This window comes from Dermacentor variabilis, unplaced genomic scaffold, assembly GCF_050947875.1.
Source record: "Dermacentor variabilis isolate Ectoservices unplaced genomic scaffold, ASM5094787v1 scaffold_38, whole genome shotgun sequence".
Lineage (NCBI taxonomy): Eukaryota > Metazoa > Arthropoda > Arachnida > Ixodida > Ixodidae > Dermacentor > Dermacentor variabilis.
This window is the reverse complement of record NW_027460566.1, coordinates 228,777-246,782: the sequence shown is the minus strand read 5'-3', so window position 1 is coordinate 246,782 and position 18,006 is coordinate 228,777. Positions and strand designations below refer to the sequence as shown.

Below are 18,006 nucleotides of genomic sequence, written 5' to 3'. Positions count from 1 at the left end.
CGAAATAGCAGCACCACTTCCACTAGCTGCAGCCATAAGTTTCCCGAAGGAAAACGCCAGGAGTAGGATGGGGAACGGTGTGGGGAGATGAACGACAAGGTCGGCATCATGGTGAGGCTGCGCGGTTGTACTGAGCAGCGGTCGTAGTGTTTTAGCAGATGTTTCTCGTTAAACTTGGATTGGTACCTGGTGCTGGCTTCGGGGTGAATAGCAGCAGCTGGAGAAGCTTGTTTAAGAAGGCACGGGCCAAGGACTTTGGCAATACCATCAAAAGTGTCCAGCACATCCATATCGGAAGCAAATTGGCTTGTCATCAGGCGTCCTCCACCCATTCGGATCACGATAGAGTAGGACAATGGCGTTGGAGAGGTCTGAAGGTGGCCGTAAGGTAAATGTCCGGACGGTTCACCGAACACATGGTTTGAATGCCCAAGTTTGCCCGTTCTTGAGGAACCACGGATTGTGTCATATGGTCGGTTGGCAAACACTGGGCTTCCATCGCATGAAATGTACGGGCAATGCGGCTTCAATTTCGAGTCAAATGATTCGGGTGATAGCCTCTGACGTTGAGGGCTGAGTCGCTATAGAAATGTCCTGACACATTGATGTCGCTGCCACGTTTGGAAGGCGGATGAAGTTGTGGGCAATGTGTCAGCTTTTAGCATCTTCAAAGCAATTCAGCAATAATATAACTGACTGTCAGAGACCCTTAAACACGATCAGGTTAAATGCACCGTCCCCGATTCCTTTCAGTACGTGTGAAACTTATTGGCTTCTGTCAGCATCAATTTCTCGTCAAGGGCCAGCACATCCTGAATGTGCATCAGGTAAGACTCGGTAAATGTCTGCACACGCGAGGCAAGTTCCTTTTTGGCCGCACGCTGGCAGCCTGCAGGTTGGCCAAACAACTTGCGAGGTTTTATCTTACATATACTCTAGCTTTTGAGATCCTCTTCACCGTTATCGAAACAGGCCTTCACAGTTCCCTTTAGATAAAATATTATGTGCGCCAGCATCAAGGTCAGGTCCCACCTGTAATGTGCACTTATGCACTCACAGAGTCGAATCCAGTAGTCAAAGGTGTTGCCATCAGCGCAGGAAATTGCCCCAGAATCACGGGGTGGAGCCAGGGTGATGGCTGGCATGGTGGTCACCGCTGACGCAGTTTCACCGCCGGATGACATGCCTATAGTGGCCACTTGGCAACCGCTGTGGAGCTCCGTCTTGTGTCAGACCCCCAGCAGCTCCACCAAGATGTTACGTGGAGGCAGACACAACAGGGAAACGTATTTACAATATATTTACAAAGAGAGCAAGCACTGAACCACATGGTGCCAGATCAAAAGCGTCTTCTTCATCGATGCTCCTTATGAGCAATATTACCGTGACAATATTTATCAGCAAGGTAACTGAATTTAATGGTAAATGAATTAACGAATTCTAAGATTTCGCATGACAAAACCACGATTTGATTATGAGGCATGCTGTAGCGGTGGACCCTGGATTAAATTTGACCACCAGGGAATCTTTAATGTTCCCCCAATGCACAAGACACAGGCATTTTTGCATTTCTCCCCCATCGAAATGCAGCCACCGTGGCCAGGATTTGATCCCATGACTTAAAGCCATAGCCGCTAAGACACCATGGCCGGTAATTTAAAGGGACCCTGCAACGATTTCGATGATATTGTACAAACGTACTGAGTCGTTAGAGTAGGTCCTTCTGATCATTAATTGACGCATCTTAGTGGTTGGCGTAAAGCGTGTAATTTATAAGAAGGTTTTAAAAATGTACATCACTGTCGATCACAGCACACTGCTCGGCGGAATTTTCAGCCGCCCCTACCCACACAACGTAAATCACCCAATTGACACCAGTAGTGCGAGCTATCCGATTGGCTGCCCAGGGCACGTCCTCGATAATTTTGCCACCTTTATGGTGAACAAATCATGTTCATAAGAGTTGGAATGTTAGTTAAAGGGACACTAAAGGTTACTATTAAGTGAACGTGGACTGTTGAAATACCATCCCAGAAACCTAGAAACGCTTGTTTCGTGCCAAGGAGAGACTTATTTTAAGAGAAAATGCGTTCTGAAGCGTCTGCGTACCTCTAGCGCAGTTCAAATCGCCCGCCCTCCGATCGAGGGGTACTGACATCATCGTCTCATAGTGACGTTGCGCCATCGGTGAGTAGAACAGCATCCGCAGACGGCGCTACGGCTTTTCTGCGCAAAACGCAAACGCGCGGCCAGAAACAGAGCCAAGACAGAGCTGACAGCAGAGCGAAAGCGGGAGTATGGTGGCTAGCGGAAGGAGAAACGCGCGACCATAAGCTGGTACTTTATTTTATGATGCAAACTTCGACGCTCGTCGCAATGGACCCTGACAACAACAGATTGGCTCGCGATGCTGGGCTCAACTTCAGCGATTTGAGCACTGACGAGCGCGTCCTGCTGCTGAACGGCTCGCGCTGCCGGCGTCGTTGCGTACTACGACGGCGGCCTCGACACCGGCTCTCCGGAGCAGGAAAGCAACGAGGGCTTCCCACGACATCACAAGGACGTGGCATTCTCACTGCTTGTTCGAAATGAAAGTTTCGTGAGCCAGCAGAACCCGCACAGCACGATGCGATAACGAAACTACTGAAACTCCAAAGCGTGCACGGTGCAGAGTCAAGCGAAAACGAAACCTTTCGACCACCCATACTACAGAAGGGTAACGTCAAAATGTTATTCTTTCTTAGAATCGAATAGACGTAGACAAGTAGTATTTTCTTCCGTCTTATAATTGAATGAAATGATATTTTCAATACGAGTAGTTGAGTATTAGTAACACAAATTATGAGGAGTGCTTTCGTCATCGGGCTAGTACCGGAATGTCGCTGGGTAGTCTCAAATCGTGTCATGCATTTACCTCAATTTCTCGGTTACTAAATCTCTGTTCGCGATTATACTGACGCCTTAGACGTTCTAGAACATTGCTCTACCACTTTAACTTGACTTTCTGGTAACCTTTAGTGTCCCTTTAATTTGTTTCTATAAAAAGAAAGTAACAAATAGAGAATGCGCAAGAACAATTTCTCACTACACTCAAGCATTTCCGACACACAGCAAGCGTCGGCTGCTTGTGTTACAACGTGCTCCGTCTTGATGAGAGCTCCGCGGTCAGTGTCGGTGTGTTCTTCGTGAGCACCATGAATCACCTTTGTTGCATTGTGGACGGCAAACGTAGTGACTAGCAATGTCAAGCTGGGACATTGTGTCCCTCTGCAAGGTAGCAGACGAGCGGACTGGCTGCAGTGCATTGGACTGTCGCTATCCGATCGGCACCAGGATTTGCGTGTTTGCGGCAGTCGCTTTACACCGGAAGATTACTAACGCAAAAGTGTTTTGCAAGTCCGGTATTAGGGTAAACAAGGGGACAGGGCATGGCCATTTGACCGTGTCGTTTCACGGGATGAGCAGGAGTGCAAATGTGAATGGTCTGCATGGTGCAGCCACCTGGTGGCACAGTGCTCAACCAAACATAGTAGCAATAACAAAATGTGTTCTTCTTTGCTGCTGGTGTCAATTTTTCGCAGGAGCGTAGTTGTTAACATGCTGCTTTTTTAAATGTTTAAAATGTTTTGCCCTTATTAGAGCAATATTAACTCTTTGCTTGGTTCGTTAAGCTCTGCGTGAACAGGTGGATGGACCGTGCAGACCGATCAGGTCGCTCACGTACATCTACGCTAAAGTTGCTTCATCAGCTTGAGTTTATGCCTCCACCCATCCGTATAAGGTCCAGCCCGCCTGTGGTTACAGGAATACGAGACACGTTCGGCGCTGCAACAAAATGCTCACAATGCACGCTGCTTCGATAGCTCTCGCTTGGGGTCGACTGCTAAGCAGCTGCCGGAGAGGTTGGAGAGGCCCCGCGCACTCGCTCCTAGAGAACTGGAAGTAGACGACACGACGTGCCATCATGACGCAGAGCCAGTGAAGGCGGAGCTTAGCCCCAATCACTCGGCGAACGAGTTGAGGAGAAAATGCATCACTATGGAGGAGGGTAACTTGTAATTGTCCGTAGCTATATTAATATGAAATGCTTCACACAAATTGTGGTGCGAATGATTTTGTGCGAATTATAAACTTTAGCTGTACCCTACGCGTCTGCCCAATTTGTCCAAACCATTTCGGGGCCCTTTAATGGCAAATCTATCCTTGCTCATACCACTATCCGTAATCCAAATGCACTATGGTATGACCATAACCTTTAAAGACTTTCCAAAAGAAAGAAGCAATTATGTGGACCTGCTAAACATTCTAAAAATTATTGTGGGATTTCTCACAACCGTGCCAACAATGATCTACACTCTCAAAACAGCTAGACAACTGCCTGCTTACCAATTAGTAATTATTCTCATGACAAATCCTAAAACACTCTGGTAGGCTGTATATTCTAAACAATGCTGCCCTGACACTGCTAGTCTGCAACAAGGTTTGAAGCTGGGCTAGCTGGCGTTCCATGCTACATTGCACACCGTTGGCCTCTGACCTGGCGCACTGCAATTAATAGCAACTTACTGATAGTGCTTGTAATGCCATCCCAAAAAACAAGTTTTGCCCTGTCCTTAAAGGGAAGCTGAAACGGTTTTCAAATTCCATGAATTGCTGGGGTTGGGAAGAACAGACCTATTAATTTATGGTTCTGAAATTTTTTTCTTCGTTTTGTTAATATAAAGGGCGGAAATCGCTTTCTAAATCCCCCCCTCGCCCCCCCCCCCCCCGCGGACGCGCCCCCGTCGCTTCCCGGAGTGCCGGGTGAGGAGGCAGCCGGAGGAGAGAACCGGCTAGAGTAACGTCATTCCCGGGGAGCGTGCCGGCAGACCGGCGTGCTGACATGCGCTGCCGTGTTTCTTTCCGTCCTGCGCTTTACTAAACGACGCTACGAGAGATCTACCGCCGCTGACGTTTGCTTTCTTTTGCGATTTTCGTGAACTGTGCTTCCTGTTGTGTCGGCAGCGGCAGGCAAGCGGGGGGCCCCGACCGGGCGAACGCGCGGCAAGCGCCGGCGCAGGAAGGCGACACGGAGCAAACTGCTCCCGATGAAAACTGGACGAAGACTCGGCCGACCCACGGCCGTTTATATCTTATAAAGGCTGCACACGCTAGATGACACCTCCAGATTGGCCCAAGCTCGTCACATGACAGAAGGGGGGGTGCGCCATCTAGCTAAACAACTACAAAACACACATGTACGATGACACAGAGATCTGACAGGGGGCGACACTATACTACACTTCCTTGTTGTGCTGCGTGAGTGCCTAGAGCCAAGGGCGCCCAACATGCCCTCTTTCTGTGCAGCATTCAGCTGTGCGAACACAGGCGGGCAAGACGATGTGGTGTTTCACATGTTCCCGAAGGACAAGCTTGCAGCGCAGTAGCGCAGTGGGTCCGTGCCTTGAGGAGAGAGAATTTCGTGCAGACGAAATCAACTTTGCTGTGCTCGGACCATTTCCGTGACAGTGATTATCATCGGAGCTTGACAACGATGCGGGCAATCGGTATTCCAATTCCGGTGCCCACATTGATGCACTCGAGAAATGCGAACATTTGCAGTCATGAACGTCTGCTAACACAGCTTTAGCGTAGCCGGATAGCCTTACGACCAATGCGGAAACGCGTTGTGGCTAGCGTTGCTAGGCTTGCCTAGCGACATTCGACGTACAGTTGCAGTTACCGTAAAGTTACCGTGTTTACCACACGGCGGTGCTAAAACTGCCTAATATATGTATGTCAACACTAGCATGCAGCACGCATACCGATTCTTGATCGAGCCACCATTGCAAACTCGTCCAACCATAGTCTGAATATTGCACATATAATCATCTTGGCCATCTCGATCTGGATGCGTATGATAAGCAACTTCCATGACTGTACCTCGCAGCACTGTATATGCGCATTGAAACCCGGTACTTATGTTCGCGGTCGTGTACCAACACGCAAAAAACCACCGAACTTCAGACAAGCAGCGGCAAGGTGCTCGACATCGCGGAATTGCACTCGTGTTTACAATCTAATGAGAAGTTAGTGCTTCGACATTCTTCCAGCAGCAAGTTCCCAGTGACACTTTAGCGCGTTTTTTCTCCTGTCATTACAACGTGCAGCTACATGAAAAAAACATACGTACCAGCTAATATTTCCAATGCGCGAGAATCTGCACACATAGTTCTCGCTGTTGGCACACTCAACATCGTCGTTGCCGCCATTGTTTTCTGTATCGGCTGTCGGTTCGAACATGGACAGCTTGTTCGAACAAGCTGTCCCAGACAGCAAGGACGTTCCATAATGCTTACAACTCATCCGTGAAGCCAGACGAGAACAGCGTGCTACGGTCTGAAACGGCGGCACCGATCGGTGTTCCCCGTGAATGACGTCACAGCGGTCCCGACGAATCACGGGCAAGAGCGGCGTTCGCGCGATGCCCTGAGGCGCTGGTGCGCGTTTTCTTGCAAAAAAAAAACAGCCGCTTGCGTTTGTTTCCGCCTTTTTTAAACTAGATTTTCGTGTTCAATGGACTAAAAACTGTAGAATGCTGCAGGGAACTAATTTTTTTCGAAAAATGTTTCAGCTTCCCTTTAATGAAGCAATTGTGCAAAATTCGTTTAGTGCGTTAGATGCATCACCCCCTCCTTAGGTGCTTCTAATTATCCTTCCATCTGCTTCAGGATATGACTTTATCAGTCGAATTCTCAAAAGAACCGCTTCCCATTCTTCTGTCATTCTAACCATTATTATTTTAATAGTCACTTCATGCAGGTTCACCACCATTTAAATGGTATATTGGGAAGGTGATCCAACTTCATAAATTGGGCGACAAGCGTTCTCCTTTAATTACCGATCAACATCACTTCCTAGCATCTCGTATAAAATCCTTGAGCACATATTTCTGCATCTCATTAGCTTCTTCCACATGTCATACTTATGTGAAATGCAGCTAATATTGATCACTTACAAACATAATCCTTGATCAATCTTCACTAGATGACTGCCTTCTTTTGAGACTTTTTGAAAGCTTTTGAAAAAGTGTGCCACAAACTGCAGCCGTAAACGCTTGATCTTAACCTAGACTAGAAACCTTTGATGTGCACTGAGTGCTTCCTTATCAACCACTCTCAGTTTGTGTAAGAGTATATAAATTCAAATTTATGCAAGTTTTCAAAGCAAGCAGCCTGCTTACTGTTCCTGTTTGCCACTTAATGTTTCATTAGACCATGTGTTCTCATAAAAGCATCTAAAAAAAGCATAAAAGCAACACAAAGTTTCTCAAAAACACTGAGGACATTTCATCCAAGCTTTTAAGCTTGTTTTCTCAGTCACTCGCCACAGGTATCATCCCAGAAGACTGGAAGATGAGGAAGGTCGTTCCTGTTTTCAAATCAGGTAAGAGACTCTCCACTCAACTATTGCCCCATTTCCCTGACTAGCATCCCCTATAAACTAATGGAACAAGTCATCTACTCCCAGATAATGCAGCATCTAGACTATAAATTTTTTCACTCCATCCCAACATGGATATAGGAAAGGCTTATCATGTGAGACACAGCTTGCCATCTTTCTTCACTATCTTCATTCCAACCTTGATGCTAACTTACAAACTGACGCCATCTTTTTAGACTTTGCCAAAGCATTCTATAAGGTACCTCATCAACGTCTACGCTTCAAACTTTCCAGACTAAACTTGCATCGAGAAATTATTGCATGGTTAAAAGAATTCCTCACACATTGTTCGCAGTCCGTTACTATTAACAACTACTCCTCTAACCGCCTACCGGTAACATCGGGTGTTCCTCAGGGAACTGTCCTTGGCCCCCTCCTATGCTTAATTTATATTAATGATCTACCACAAAATTTATCATATCATGTCAGTCTGTTTGCCGACGATTGCATTATTTATGCCCCAATTACTAATACCGCTGATCAAGAATACCTTCTGGACAATCTTAACCGCATTCAATCATGATGCAATCACTGGTTGATGACACTTAATCCTAATAAGTGCAAGCTCATGTCTTTTCATCATCGTCACAACCCGCATTTATTTATAAGATTTCTGATTCTCCTGTCGAACTTGTCCTGTCCTATACTTACCTCGGCATCACTATCAGCAATGACTTATCATGGCGCGAGCACGTAACAAAGCTAATAGTATCTGCGAATAAAAAACTAGGCTTTCTTAAACGTCATCTTCACGACGCCCCTCAAAATGTAAAGCTACTTCCTTATAAATCATTAATCAGGCCAAAACTTGAGTATGCATCCGCCATCTGGAATCCACAGCAAGCTTACCTCATTGACTCATTAGAAGCTGTGCAAAACAGAGCCGCACGTTTCATTCATGGCTCATACTCATCTTATATTAGTGTTTCATCTCTCAAGCTACAGTCTCCATTATGCAGTCTTTCCCTCCGTCGCCGTATTTCTAGCCTGTGCCTATTTCACAAATTTTATTATTCCTAGCTCAAACAGCAACCATACATCTGCGCACTGCCATCACGCACGTCTCGCCGAATTGGTCATCCGCTGAAAGTTTCACGCCAACGTGCCCGTACAACTACATTTTGCAAGTCATTTTTCCTCCGAACAGCAAGCGACTGGAACGACCTTCCCCATGAAATTGCAGCCATCACCTGTCCATCAACCTTCCTAGAAAAAGTTACATGCCACCTGTCATCATGAAAAAAAATGTTTTACTTTCTCATTTTAACCCCACCGCTTATGTAAAACCCCCTTTAAGGAAATAAAAATGAAATGAAATGAAATCTTGGTGTTGTGATAACGTCTAACCCATCTTGGACTACTCCCATTAAATACGTTATTAAGAATGTTAACTGCATGCTAGGATACATTTGCTGCAACTTTTCCAGGTGGCCTTAATCCGTAAAGCTAATATGTAAACTTACTTGAGGCAAGACTAGAATATGCTTCCTTGGGTTGGGATACAGTTCAAGACAATTTAATACACTCGTTTGAAATGGTCCTGAAGCACTGCTTGTTTTATTTAGCAATACAGTCCAATTCTGCTGCCACCTCATCGCTGTATATACTAAATGGTGCCCAGCTCGTGCTTACAAGCAACTGTGCACATATGTTTCAAGTAGGGATGTGCTAATATTCAAAACCTTTGCATAATGAATCGAGTATTGTCCTGTTTGATTCGGTCTTCGAATCAAATAGTCGGTACTTGTAAATGCGAATATTTTTCTAATATTTCAAATCAGCTGCACTCAACATAAAGTTGAAGCAAAATTACACTAAACCTTCACCCCAACGGGCATAGCATAGACAGAAAACATGAGAACTTGTGCAGTAAAGCTGGCTACATCGCTCAGGTAGCCATACTTTACAGGTTTATACAGTGATCATTCTCATTCTCTGGAGAGTCCTGAGTATGTAAAGACACTACTTGTTTGCTCCTGATTTGTGCTTTTAATAAAGAACGCTTCATAACAGCCTATGTAATGATAGAAACTTGCTAACATTAAGAATACTATGGTTTGAACATCAATGTATATTAATAGTGATAATGGCTGTTCATTATTTGAAAACTCTTCGATTCGATCTCGAAAATGGCTATTCGCACAGCCCTAGTTCCAATCCATTCACTTCAATGTTACTCCACTTTGCATTCTTAAGAAAAATATGCGTGCTACCTGGTGCTTATCACTGCCATTGAATGTTGCTGCGTCCGTAAAGTCTACTACAAGAATTACTGGAAACAACTCCGATGCTGCAATCATTCAGCCATCATGGTGGTTACCACACATGGATTTGTCTGGTCTTTGCGCTTGTTGCTTCAGATGTTGTTGCGACTGTTTACTATGATTTATCTGCCTTTATTGACACAAATTTCAAAGCAATCCTACTTTTCTAAATGCAGAAGGCAAATGGACTCTACATATATGCACCACCACTGTGAATCATTGCATGCAATATTTCATATGAAATTATCAATTTGCTAAGCCACAAGGCCCTTTGAAGCCAGAAATAAGGAAGTTCAGGCAAACCATCACTCTCCCGTTTGCTAAATCGCCATGTTTGCAGCTCCCGTAGACACTAGCGCCACACTAGTGTCTCCCTGTAGCAATTTTGGTACAAAACTATGGCTTGCTTGCATGGAATAATCAGCACAAACTTTAGATGGGAGAGACAGGCACTATGTGTCTCACAATGTGTCTAAAGTTTGCGCTCATTCCATGCAAGAATGAACCAACTAGCTCAGCAACATATTCTATTCTGGCTCCCTCTACTTCACGTCCATGAGAAAGCATGTGCTCGCATTCTAAACGTTATTTCATCGCGTATTGAAGATGCTTCTGCTCTACTTGATGTTAATGGGCCTCTGTTTGGAACAAGAGTACATCATAAACAAAAGAAAAAGACATGCTGTAGTTAGCGTACTTTGACACAAACATTGAAGTGCAAATTTCGCAGTCGTGTGGTGACTCTGCCACAAATGAAAGATGACGGCAACAGTAGAGTGCCCGAGGTGTGGGCCAAGCTCAGGTGGCGCATGCACAGAAGAACAGCAATGCAGACGAGCAAGGTCGGCTACAGGTCGTGTTGTCAGCAGGCTGTGACCAGGCAGGCAGGCTCGAAAGACACACTACCAGTGCACACTGGCCGTGCAGTCACTGACACAATGCCTGCAACCAGGGTGTCTGCCACAATTCACCCACTCTCCCTTCTTGCCCGACTTCCACTACTGGGACCACCCAAAGGTAGAAGGCCACTTGGGAGCCTTGCAGGCTTGTGATCCAGCTCCTGTTGCCAAACTGTGGCGACTGCGGTGTCAAAGCCACCGCTTACTGGAGGCAACTCGTGACAAGTGCTCGGCTCGCACCCAATTCGTCCTTCAACAGGACCTCACTTCCATTATAATCCACCTCCGCATCGATGAACTCCGTCTGTCGATGAACTGTGAGAAACTCGTTCACCTTTCGTTTTGTGACAGCTACAGCATCAATCATGTGAGAAGGCCTCAGATGCACAGGGACATTGTTATTAAGCCATAGGACTCTTGTTTCGCTTGCTCTTTGGCTGTCACCAAGTTGTATTCGAGTATTGTCCATTTTGTGCCATTTTCCCAGTGTGCCATTGCTCTATGTAAAGCAAACCATGCATCTTATCCTCAACCTGTCCTAATCCTTCCTTTTCACTTGTCCACATCCAAACAGAATGTGATGAATGTCCTAATCAGTTAACAGTACTGCTGGAATGGTGAAAAGGAAAGAGAGGAGCTGTTTATGCGCAAAGGACGAAAGGACACACACTTGCAATAGAGGGGTAGAGGAGAGAAAAATGCAAAAACTCCGGAGAAGAGGTCAAAGCTATGATAGGTGGCTGTACTAGACCTGCAGTAGGTGTTACACTTTTAAATGTCGGAGTGCTATTTTAACATTAAAACAGGTACCTTTTCTTCATCCCATAAGGTTCTAGTGTCAGGCCCGACAGGCTCTTGCGCTTAGTAGTGATTCTGTCAAAGGGAGGATCCGGTGCACGTTAACACGTTGTATTTATATGCGTTTTTTTAAGGGGTGGGGGTGCTTTCCAAAGCGATCAACCACGCACTGTCTCGCTTTGCATAAGATTCCCCGTGACTTGTTTCTATTGTCATGCACGAGCTTGAAGCCCAGTGTACGTGAACCAAGGAATGGTTGCCAAGTGAAGCAGAAACAGTGACGACACTTCGCTTCCTTCACCAAATGTACCGCCTGCCAAAGCGTAAGATATCTGCAAGTTAGCTTTCACAAACGATAAAGCTTGTTTTTTTTTTTTAGATCGCATAAGTTGTCCAAGTCGATCTTCAGCCACGAAAAATTTCGTTCACAGACGCGCACTTCTACTAGCGGTCTTGAATTTCTAGCAGCGTCTGTGAATAATCCAAGTAGGCAGGCAGTACACGAAGGCGGGTGTTACCAGCGACAAAGGGCCGCACACGAGCGAACGTCGCCACGATTGTGCAGGCGTCTGCCAGCAGGCTTCTGTTTCAACCTAAGACGTCAATCAAAAATGGCATTCTGTCATCCCGCGCTTTATATGCTTTCTCACCTTCACGAAGCTTATAGATATTACAGTACCCTCGATGTCGAGCACAACCGCCTCGATGCCGAGCATATTTGCGCACTGCCGCCAGCTTCGCTTTGATTTCACAATCACTGAAAAACAGCTGAAAATGTTCCACCACAGAACACCTATACAAATAAGGGATACTGTAGCTTCCACATTGCAACTACAGTGGATAACACGATAGTGCCTAGAATATACTGGCTAGTGTGCCGTGCACCCGCTCTTTTCAATGGAGGAGCGTGGCGCCGCCTGCAATGAATGCCCACGGTGGCCGACAGAGGTCGCTGCCACACGGGTGGGTGCAGACTGCGCGTGTCGTCTGCTTCGCATATCAGTTTCGCAGCTGTTGCGTCGCTTTCTATGTTGGCGTTTTCAGTGTTATTACAGCGTTGCGTGTTTGTTCTTGGTGTTGTCAAAGAGTGAGTGCGTCGCTGCTGTGTTCGTATGCTTGCCATTACGAGTACTATGTGCATGAAGTTACTTTTAAAAAAAACTCAGCAATGGAAACAAAATGCAAAGAGTAGTACTCGAAATATATTGCCACCTCTTTAGGGCTAGATGAACTCAAATAATAATAATAAGCAATTGAAGATCGGGCATAAAAGATAGATGTTTCGGCTCCCACATGAAAGCCTTGCTCACAAAGATTGTGAACGAAGCTCCAGTTGAACCAGCTCTTATTTTTCATTTTTATGGTTGGCACCTAATTTTAAACTACTTACTGTGCCTCTTTTGACCAAACCAGACAGGCTGCCGTCAAACTCTTCACTACTTCAATGCAAATAATTGGAGGTTGGCAAATACATTTTTCTAATAGGAATAGTAGGAAATAATAGTCAAACACTAATGCATACAGTTACAGCAGGCATATTTATCTTGGAATTAAGCACCATGCTTGTATTGTCTAGTAAAAAAGACAGCTATCAAGGAAGATTAGGATTATTTTTAAACAAAAGTAATTGTACCTCATATACCTGTAGCAGATGTAGTGCTTCTCAAGAATCACGTCCAAACTGCACGCACTAAAACATTAAGCTTGGATATTAAAAAAGACAAGTACATGTTTTACTCACAAAGTGACTTTTAGTGTGCTCAATTATGTAAAGTTCGCTATTATATGATTAATGTAATTTGCTAATGTAAAGAAAGAACAAGCCAGGATCTCTTGCTTCTTATATATGCACTGAATCAATAAAGTAATTAAGGAAGAAGAACACCAGAAATAAACGCAAATATTTGCGTGCTTTCTGGCATAAAATAATTCTCATGTAAGCCACGTAACATGCTTTCCAAAGCATCCCCTACCTTAACTTACAGCTGCATCACATGAAGGCACTTTCTAAGAACACACATGCTTCATGATCATTCACTGTGTTAGTGACTCCCACTGAAGTAGACTGAGAACATATCTGGGCATTGCATTCAATAGCTGATGTAAAGTGAAAAGACTGCTGCTTGTAGGTATGAATGAACCAAGTGAATAAGAAATATAGGTTCTCAAACTTCTAGTAGTAAGTGTGGCAGCACTTAAGAAAAACATATTGCAACTAAAAATTGCAACACATGATGAAATAACTGAAATAGCTAGGAGGAGTTTAATAGACAAATAAACAGGAAACTGGAAATTCCCAAAATTTCTTCATACTTTTCTTCACATGCACTCACCTCATAAGTATGGCTTCCCTTAATGCGCGAACCTCTGCCATAATTTCATAATTCCCCATTCTCGCTGCTTTGCTCATGCTGATTGACATCTAGCACAAAGGTTGGCAAAAGTAGTTGAGCATGTGCATGTGTTGTGAGGCAAGCTGCCCACATCTGGTAGCCACATGCCAATTTCTCAGAGTAGATGAAAGGCAAGCCTTGAGGGTAAACCATAGAGAAGACAGATACCTTGGTTCAACGATAACTGAAAACGCAAACATGGAAAAATTGGACAGCCCACAGAATCAGCAGAATTGACATAGTTTGGCAAAACTGAAAAGATGCATTATGATATTTATGTTACACAGGTTCCAGTCAAGTTGAAGATTTTCACTGTCTAATAAACTTATAAGACAATACATGACCAGCAATACTGTATGGAACCTAAACAACTTTAATAAATTCACCTAGAAGTGAGGATGGAAAAGTGACTGAATTGAGGATGCTAAAACGGATGAGGTGGAGGCAGATTGTGAAGACAGGTCTTAAAAAATTAACATTCAACACACACTCAGGTTGGAAAATATTGGACTCAATGTTCAAGAAGAAATTGACTAAGATAATTTATTGGTTTACGTACATGAGAGAGCAGCAACAATACAGCAGAGATAACTGTCATGCAAGAGGAAAGGACGTCAGTCTAAAAATTAACATTTGATCAGTAGAATGGTTAAGCTTGGGCTCAGGCTCATATACAATTCTGTATGGTACGCATGATGTCGGAGCTGCATCGCATAAGGAACTATGGCCTTATATGCCTCAATTATGAAATGATGTGGGCCAAGAGTGGAACAAGGATAGCACCAAGAGGGTGCCTCCTCCAATAGGAGAACGGGAGGGAAATGAGGTGACATAGATTTTCTACGCAACAGATACAGAGTCATACGAGTCATAGTAATATGAATCATAGTCATACAAACCATGACACAAGGAACTGCACAATAATGTATATAATTTCAAATATCTATACAGTTAAACCTCAGTATAACGAAATTCTGGATATAACAAAGTAATTAACTTTTCATAACCTCTTCTCCATACAACACAATGCATTTAGAGCTTCAATATAACGAAGTGTTTGTGTGCAATTTCAACATAACGAAATTTCGCTTCTGCCGCAGAGGAGTACCAAGACAATCAATGGCAACTTCCCCGGACGCAGATAGTCAAATGATTGAATAGCAAGCGGCTGCTTGCGAACGCACCTCTCAAACTGCGTGCAGCGCGACAAGAACAACAGCTTGGAGCCGCATCATGTTCCGTATAAATTAAGTCCAATAGCGATAGCGTCACTTAATTCGTACCACTGATGTGAAGATATATCAACGCGGCATGAAACCATATTATTCATCGCTGACTCCTATATTCGTCAAAATACAATGTTTTCTCATTCAAAGTTGTTTTTTTTATTGCCCAATAATTTCGAAAATTGCATGGCCCTTTCCGTGCCACAAAAATCGATCGGCGACTGTTCTCATTTGCATAACAGATCGAATTTCAATACAACGAAATTTCTATGTAACGAAGCGACTTGCCGATTTTACCTACTTTGTTATATGAAGGTTCAAGTGTATAACGAAATTTCCTGTTCTCTACACGGGGGTGGCAATGTGGGCTTGTTCGTTGATCATCATGGAACGGTATGTAGTGTAGCAGAGCAAAAACAAGAACACAAGAAGAAATGAAACACAGACACAAGCGCCTAATTATATCAGTGTTTTGTTTCTTCTTGTGTCCTTGTTTTCGTTGCATTACACTACATGCCATTCAATACGTTCACTGTCACATTCATGAGCACTGAAAACCTAGAATCAACTAATATCTTGCCTGATTTGCCATAATTAAAAAGAAAAATGTGGTTATAGTAGGTCTAATTGAGTTCTGGTGATTTGAGTATCACTGACATATAGCTTTTAAGAATGTTTAATCGTTTCTTCCGTTAAGGCAGAGTACATGCTCAAGGGCTACAATAAGTGTGAACGTAAGCAAAAACGACATTTTTGGCTCTTGCACCAATTTTATGGCATGTTGCGTGATCTAATCAAGTGGTTTCAATGTGACGAAGTTATCGATTTAACAAAATAAAACCTCACATCCCAATAAAATTTATTAGCTAGACTTACTGTACTTTATAACCACAGTACTGTATAGCTATAAGCAGCTACAGCCGCCATGAGTGGCGAGCAGAATTGAAATGAAATTGCTTTAGTCGAAACACGCCGAGCGCTGCTGCTAAAGTACTCGCCACATGCAATGGGCAAGAAAAAATCTACGGGAACCGCGGTACCACACGCAGTTATTCAAAGTAGCACATAAAAGTGCCGCGGACTCAAATTGGTTATAAATGCATTCGGAACCAGTCTTTCGATTACTGAATTAATATATCAGCCACACACACGCATAGCACGGCCACGTGGCAAACGAGGCCGTGCGGACGCTTCAGTAAGCGCGGATCGGCTGGTTGCAATATTGAGGCACTCTATGGGGGCATGTTTAAAGCACAGCGTTTTTTGCCTATCGCGTGATCGCTGCGGGTGCTCCATGGCTGAGTGTATTGCATAGTACATCATTGGCCCCAGTACCAAAATTACACAGGTAGGGGGTTCCGTGCAGACGAAGAGTGAACGCGAGCTCAACATAACCACGTGTTTATTATTCTGTAGCGATTATTTATGCGAAAGCGTCAAATGGCCTATTGAGCAAGAAAGCCCGCGACTGTCATCTCAGCGAAACAGCACCTCGAATCCCATTGGCTGCGACCACGTCACGAGCGCGCCTCGACGGAACAGAGCGGGTAAAAGGGTACACCTGCTTTCGCTATAGTGCACCAGGTGTTGCGTGAGGGGAGAGGATGTCACCGCGACGCCACGTCATCCTTGCTCTCGTAAGCCGCCGCCCGGTCCGTATCTCCCCCCTCCACTGGGCTTAGCTGCTGCGCGTGCCTGCCGGCCTTGGTGGCCACTGCTGCTTCCTGGTCTCTGGTCGTGCAGCACGTCGGTGGCATGCGGTGTTGGCACCGTAGGCTGCTGCTGCTTGCTAGCTTGGGTCCAATGTAGCTCTAGGGTACATCACTCGCAGCGCAAAACTCGAAGGACTGCTCAGCGGCGTTCAATTGGGCATTAATGCTTTCGCAATCACAACTCAGATAAGACATGCTTAGCTGTCCTCATATGTTCTTCTTTAGTTGCCAAGTGGACGCATCATTGTTCACCATTCACAGTCTTTAATCTGTTGTCATCATTGCATTGTCATTTCAAATTAGTTGTAATATCACGCCGTCGGATGCTGCCGCCTGGACGCTGTGTGGTAGTTACGCAGTAAAAGAAGTGAGGCATGCAGACAGGACACAAGAGTAGAGAAGTGGACAACACGTGTTATTATTATTATTATTATTATTTCAAAATACTGCAGGCAGCAATGCTGCCCTAGCAGGAGAGGGTTACATCAAGTGCAGTGACAAAGATTTCACAAAGTAATCTACATTTGCACAATCAACAACAGACGCTGGCAGACAATTCCACTCTTCAATTGTGAGCGGAAAAAAAGACTTCTGGAACATTTTCGTCCTCGCAAAGTACGGGCGGATAACATTCGAGTGATTAATTCTAGAAAACCTGTGTTGTGAGCGGGAAAGATAAGTTTCGCGCGGGAGACCGATTTTGTTCTGATATATCAAATAAAGCATTTTTAGTCTCGCAATCTTTCGGCGTACACAGAGGGGTTCCAGATTCAGTCGCTGCAACATGTCAGTAACAGATGATGTAGACCGATAGTCAGACACAATAAATCGGGCAGCCAGGCGCTGAATTCGTTCTACTTGTGCGATATCTTTAACGTAGTATGGGTCCCATACTGCGGAAGCGTACTCAAGGACTGGTCGAACCAAAGTGCGGTATGCCTCGAGTTTAACGCTTGACGGCGAGTCTTTTAGTTTCCTGCGCAAAAAGCAAAGTTTATTGAACGCTGTTGTACAAACGTTCTTCAAATGTTTGTCCCATTTTAAGTTGCTTGTGATAGTTAGTCCTAAATATTTCGCAGACGTTACTGATTGAATAGCTTTATTAGCAATGTGGTACGTATGAGACAGTGGCTTTTTCCTTGTGGTTATTGTCATGGCAACTGTTTTATCAAAATTTATTTGCATACCGTTTCGTTCGCACCAGTCCGCGAGTGTACAGAGGCTATTGTTCA

General features: G+C 44.6%; 1 protein-coding gene across 2 annotated transcripts in view; it reads right to left on the bottom strand.

The window, feature by feature from the left end:
* LOC142569034 (enolase-phosphatase E1-like) overlaps positions 1-12,307 on the bottom strand; it is a 210,137-nt gene extending 197,830 nt beyond the window's left edge. The window contains exon 1 of one of the 2 annotated variants that reach the window (XM_075678561.1): positions 12,094-12,307. In XM_075678561.1, the coding sequence (XP_075534676.1) occupies positions 12,094-12,159 (66 nt within the window). In that variant the 5' untranslated portion in view covers positions 12,160-12,307. The remainder of the gene's footprint in view (positions 1-12,093) is intronic. The other variant, XM_075678560.1, reaches the window with a different exon arrangement.
* Between the last annotated feature and the right edge of the window lie 5,699 nt (positions 12,308-18,006).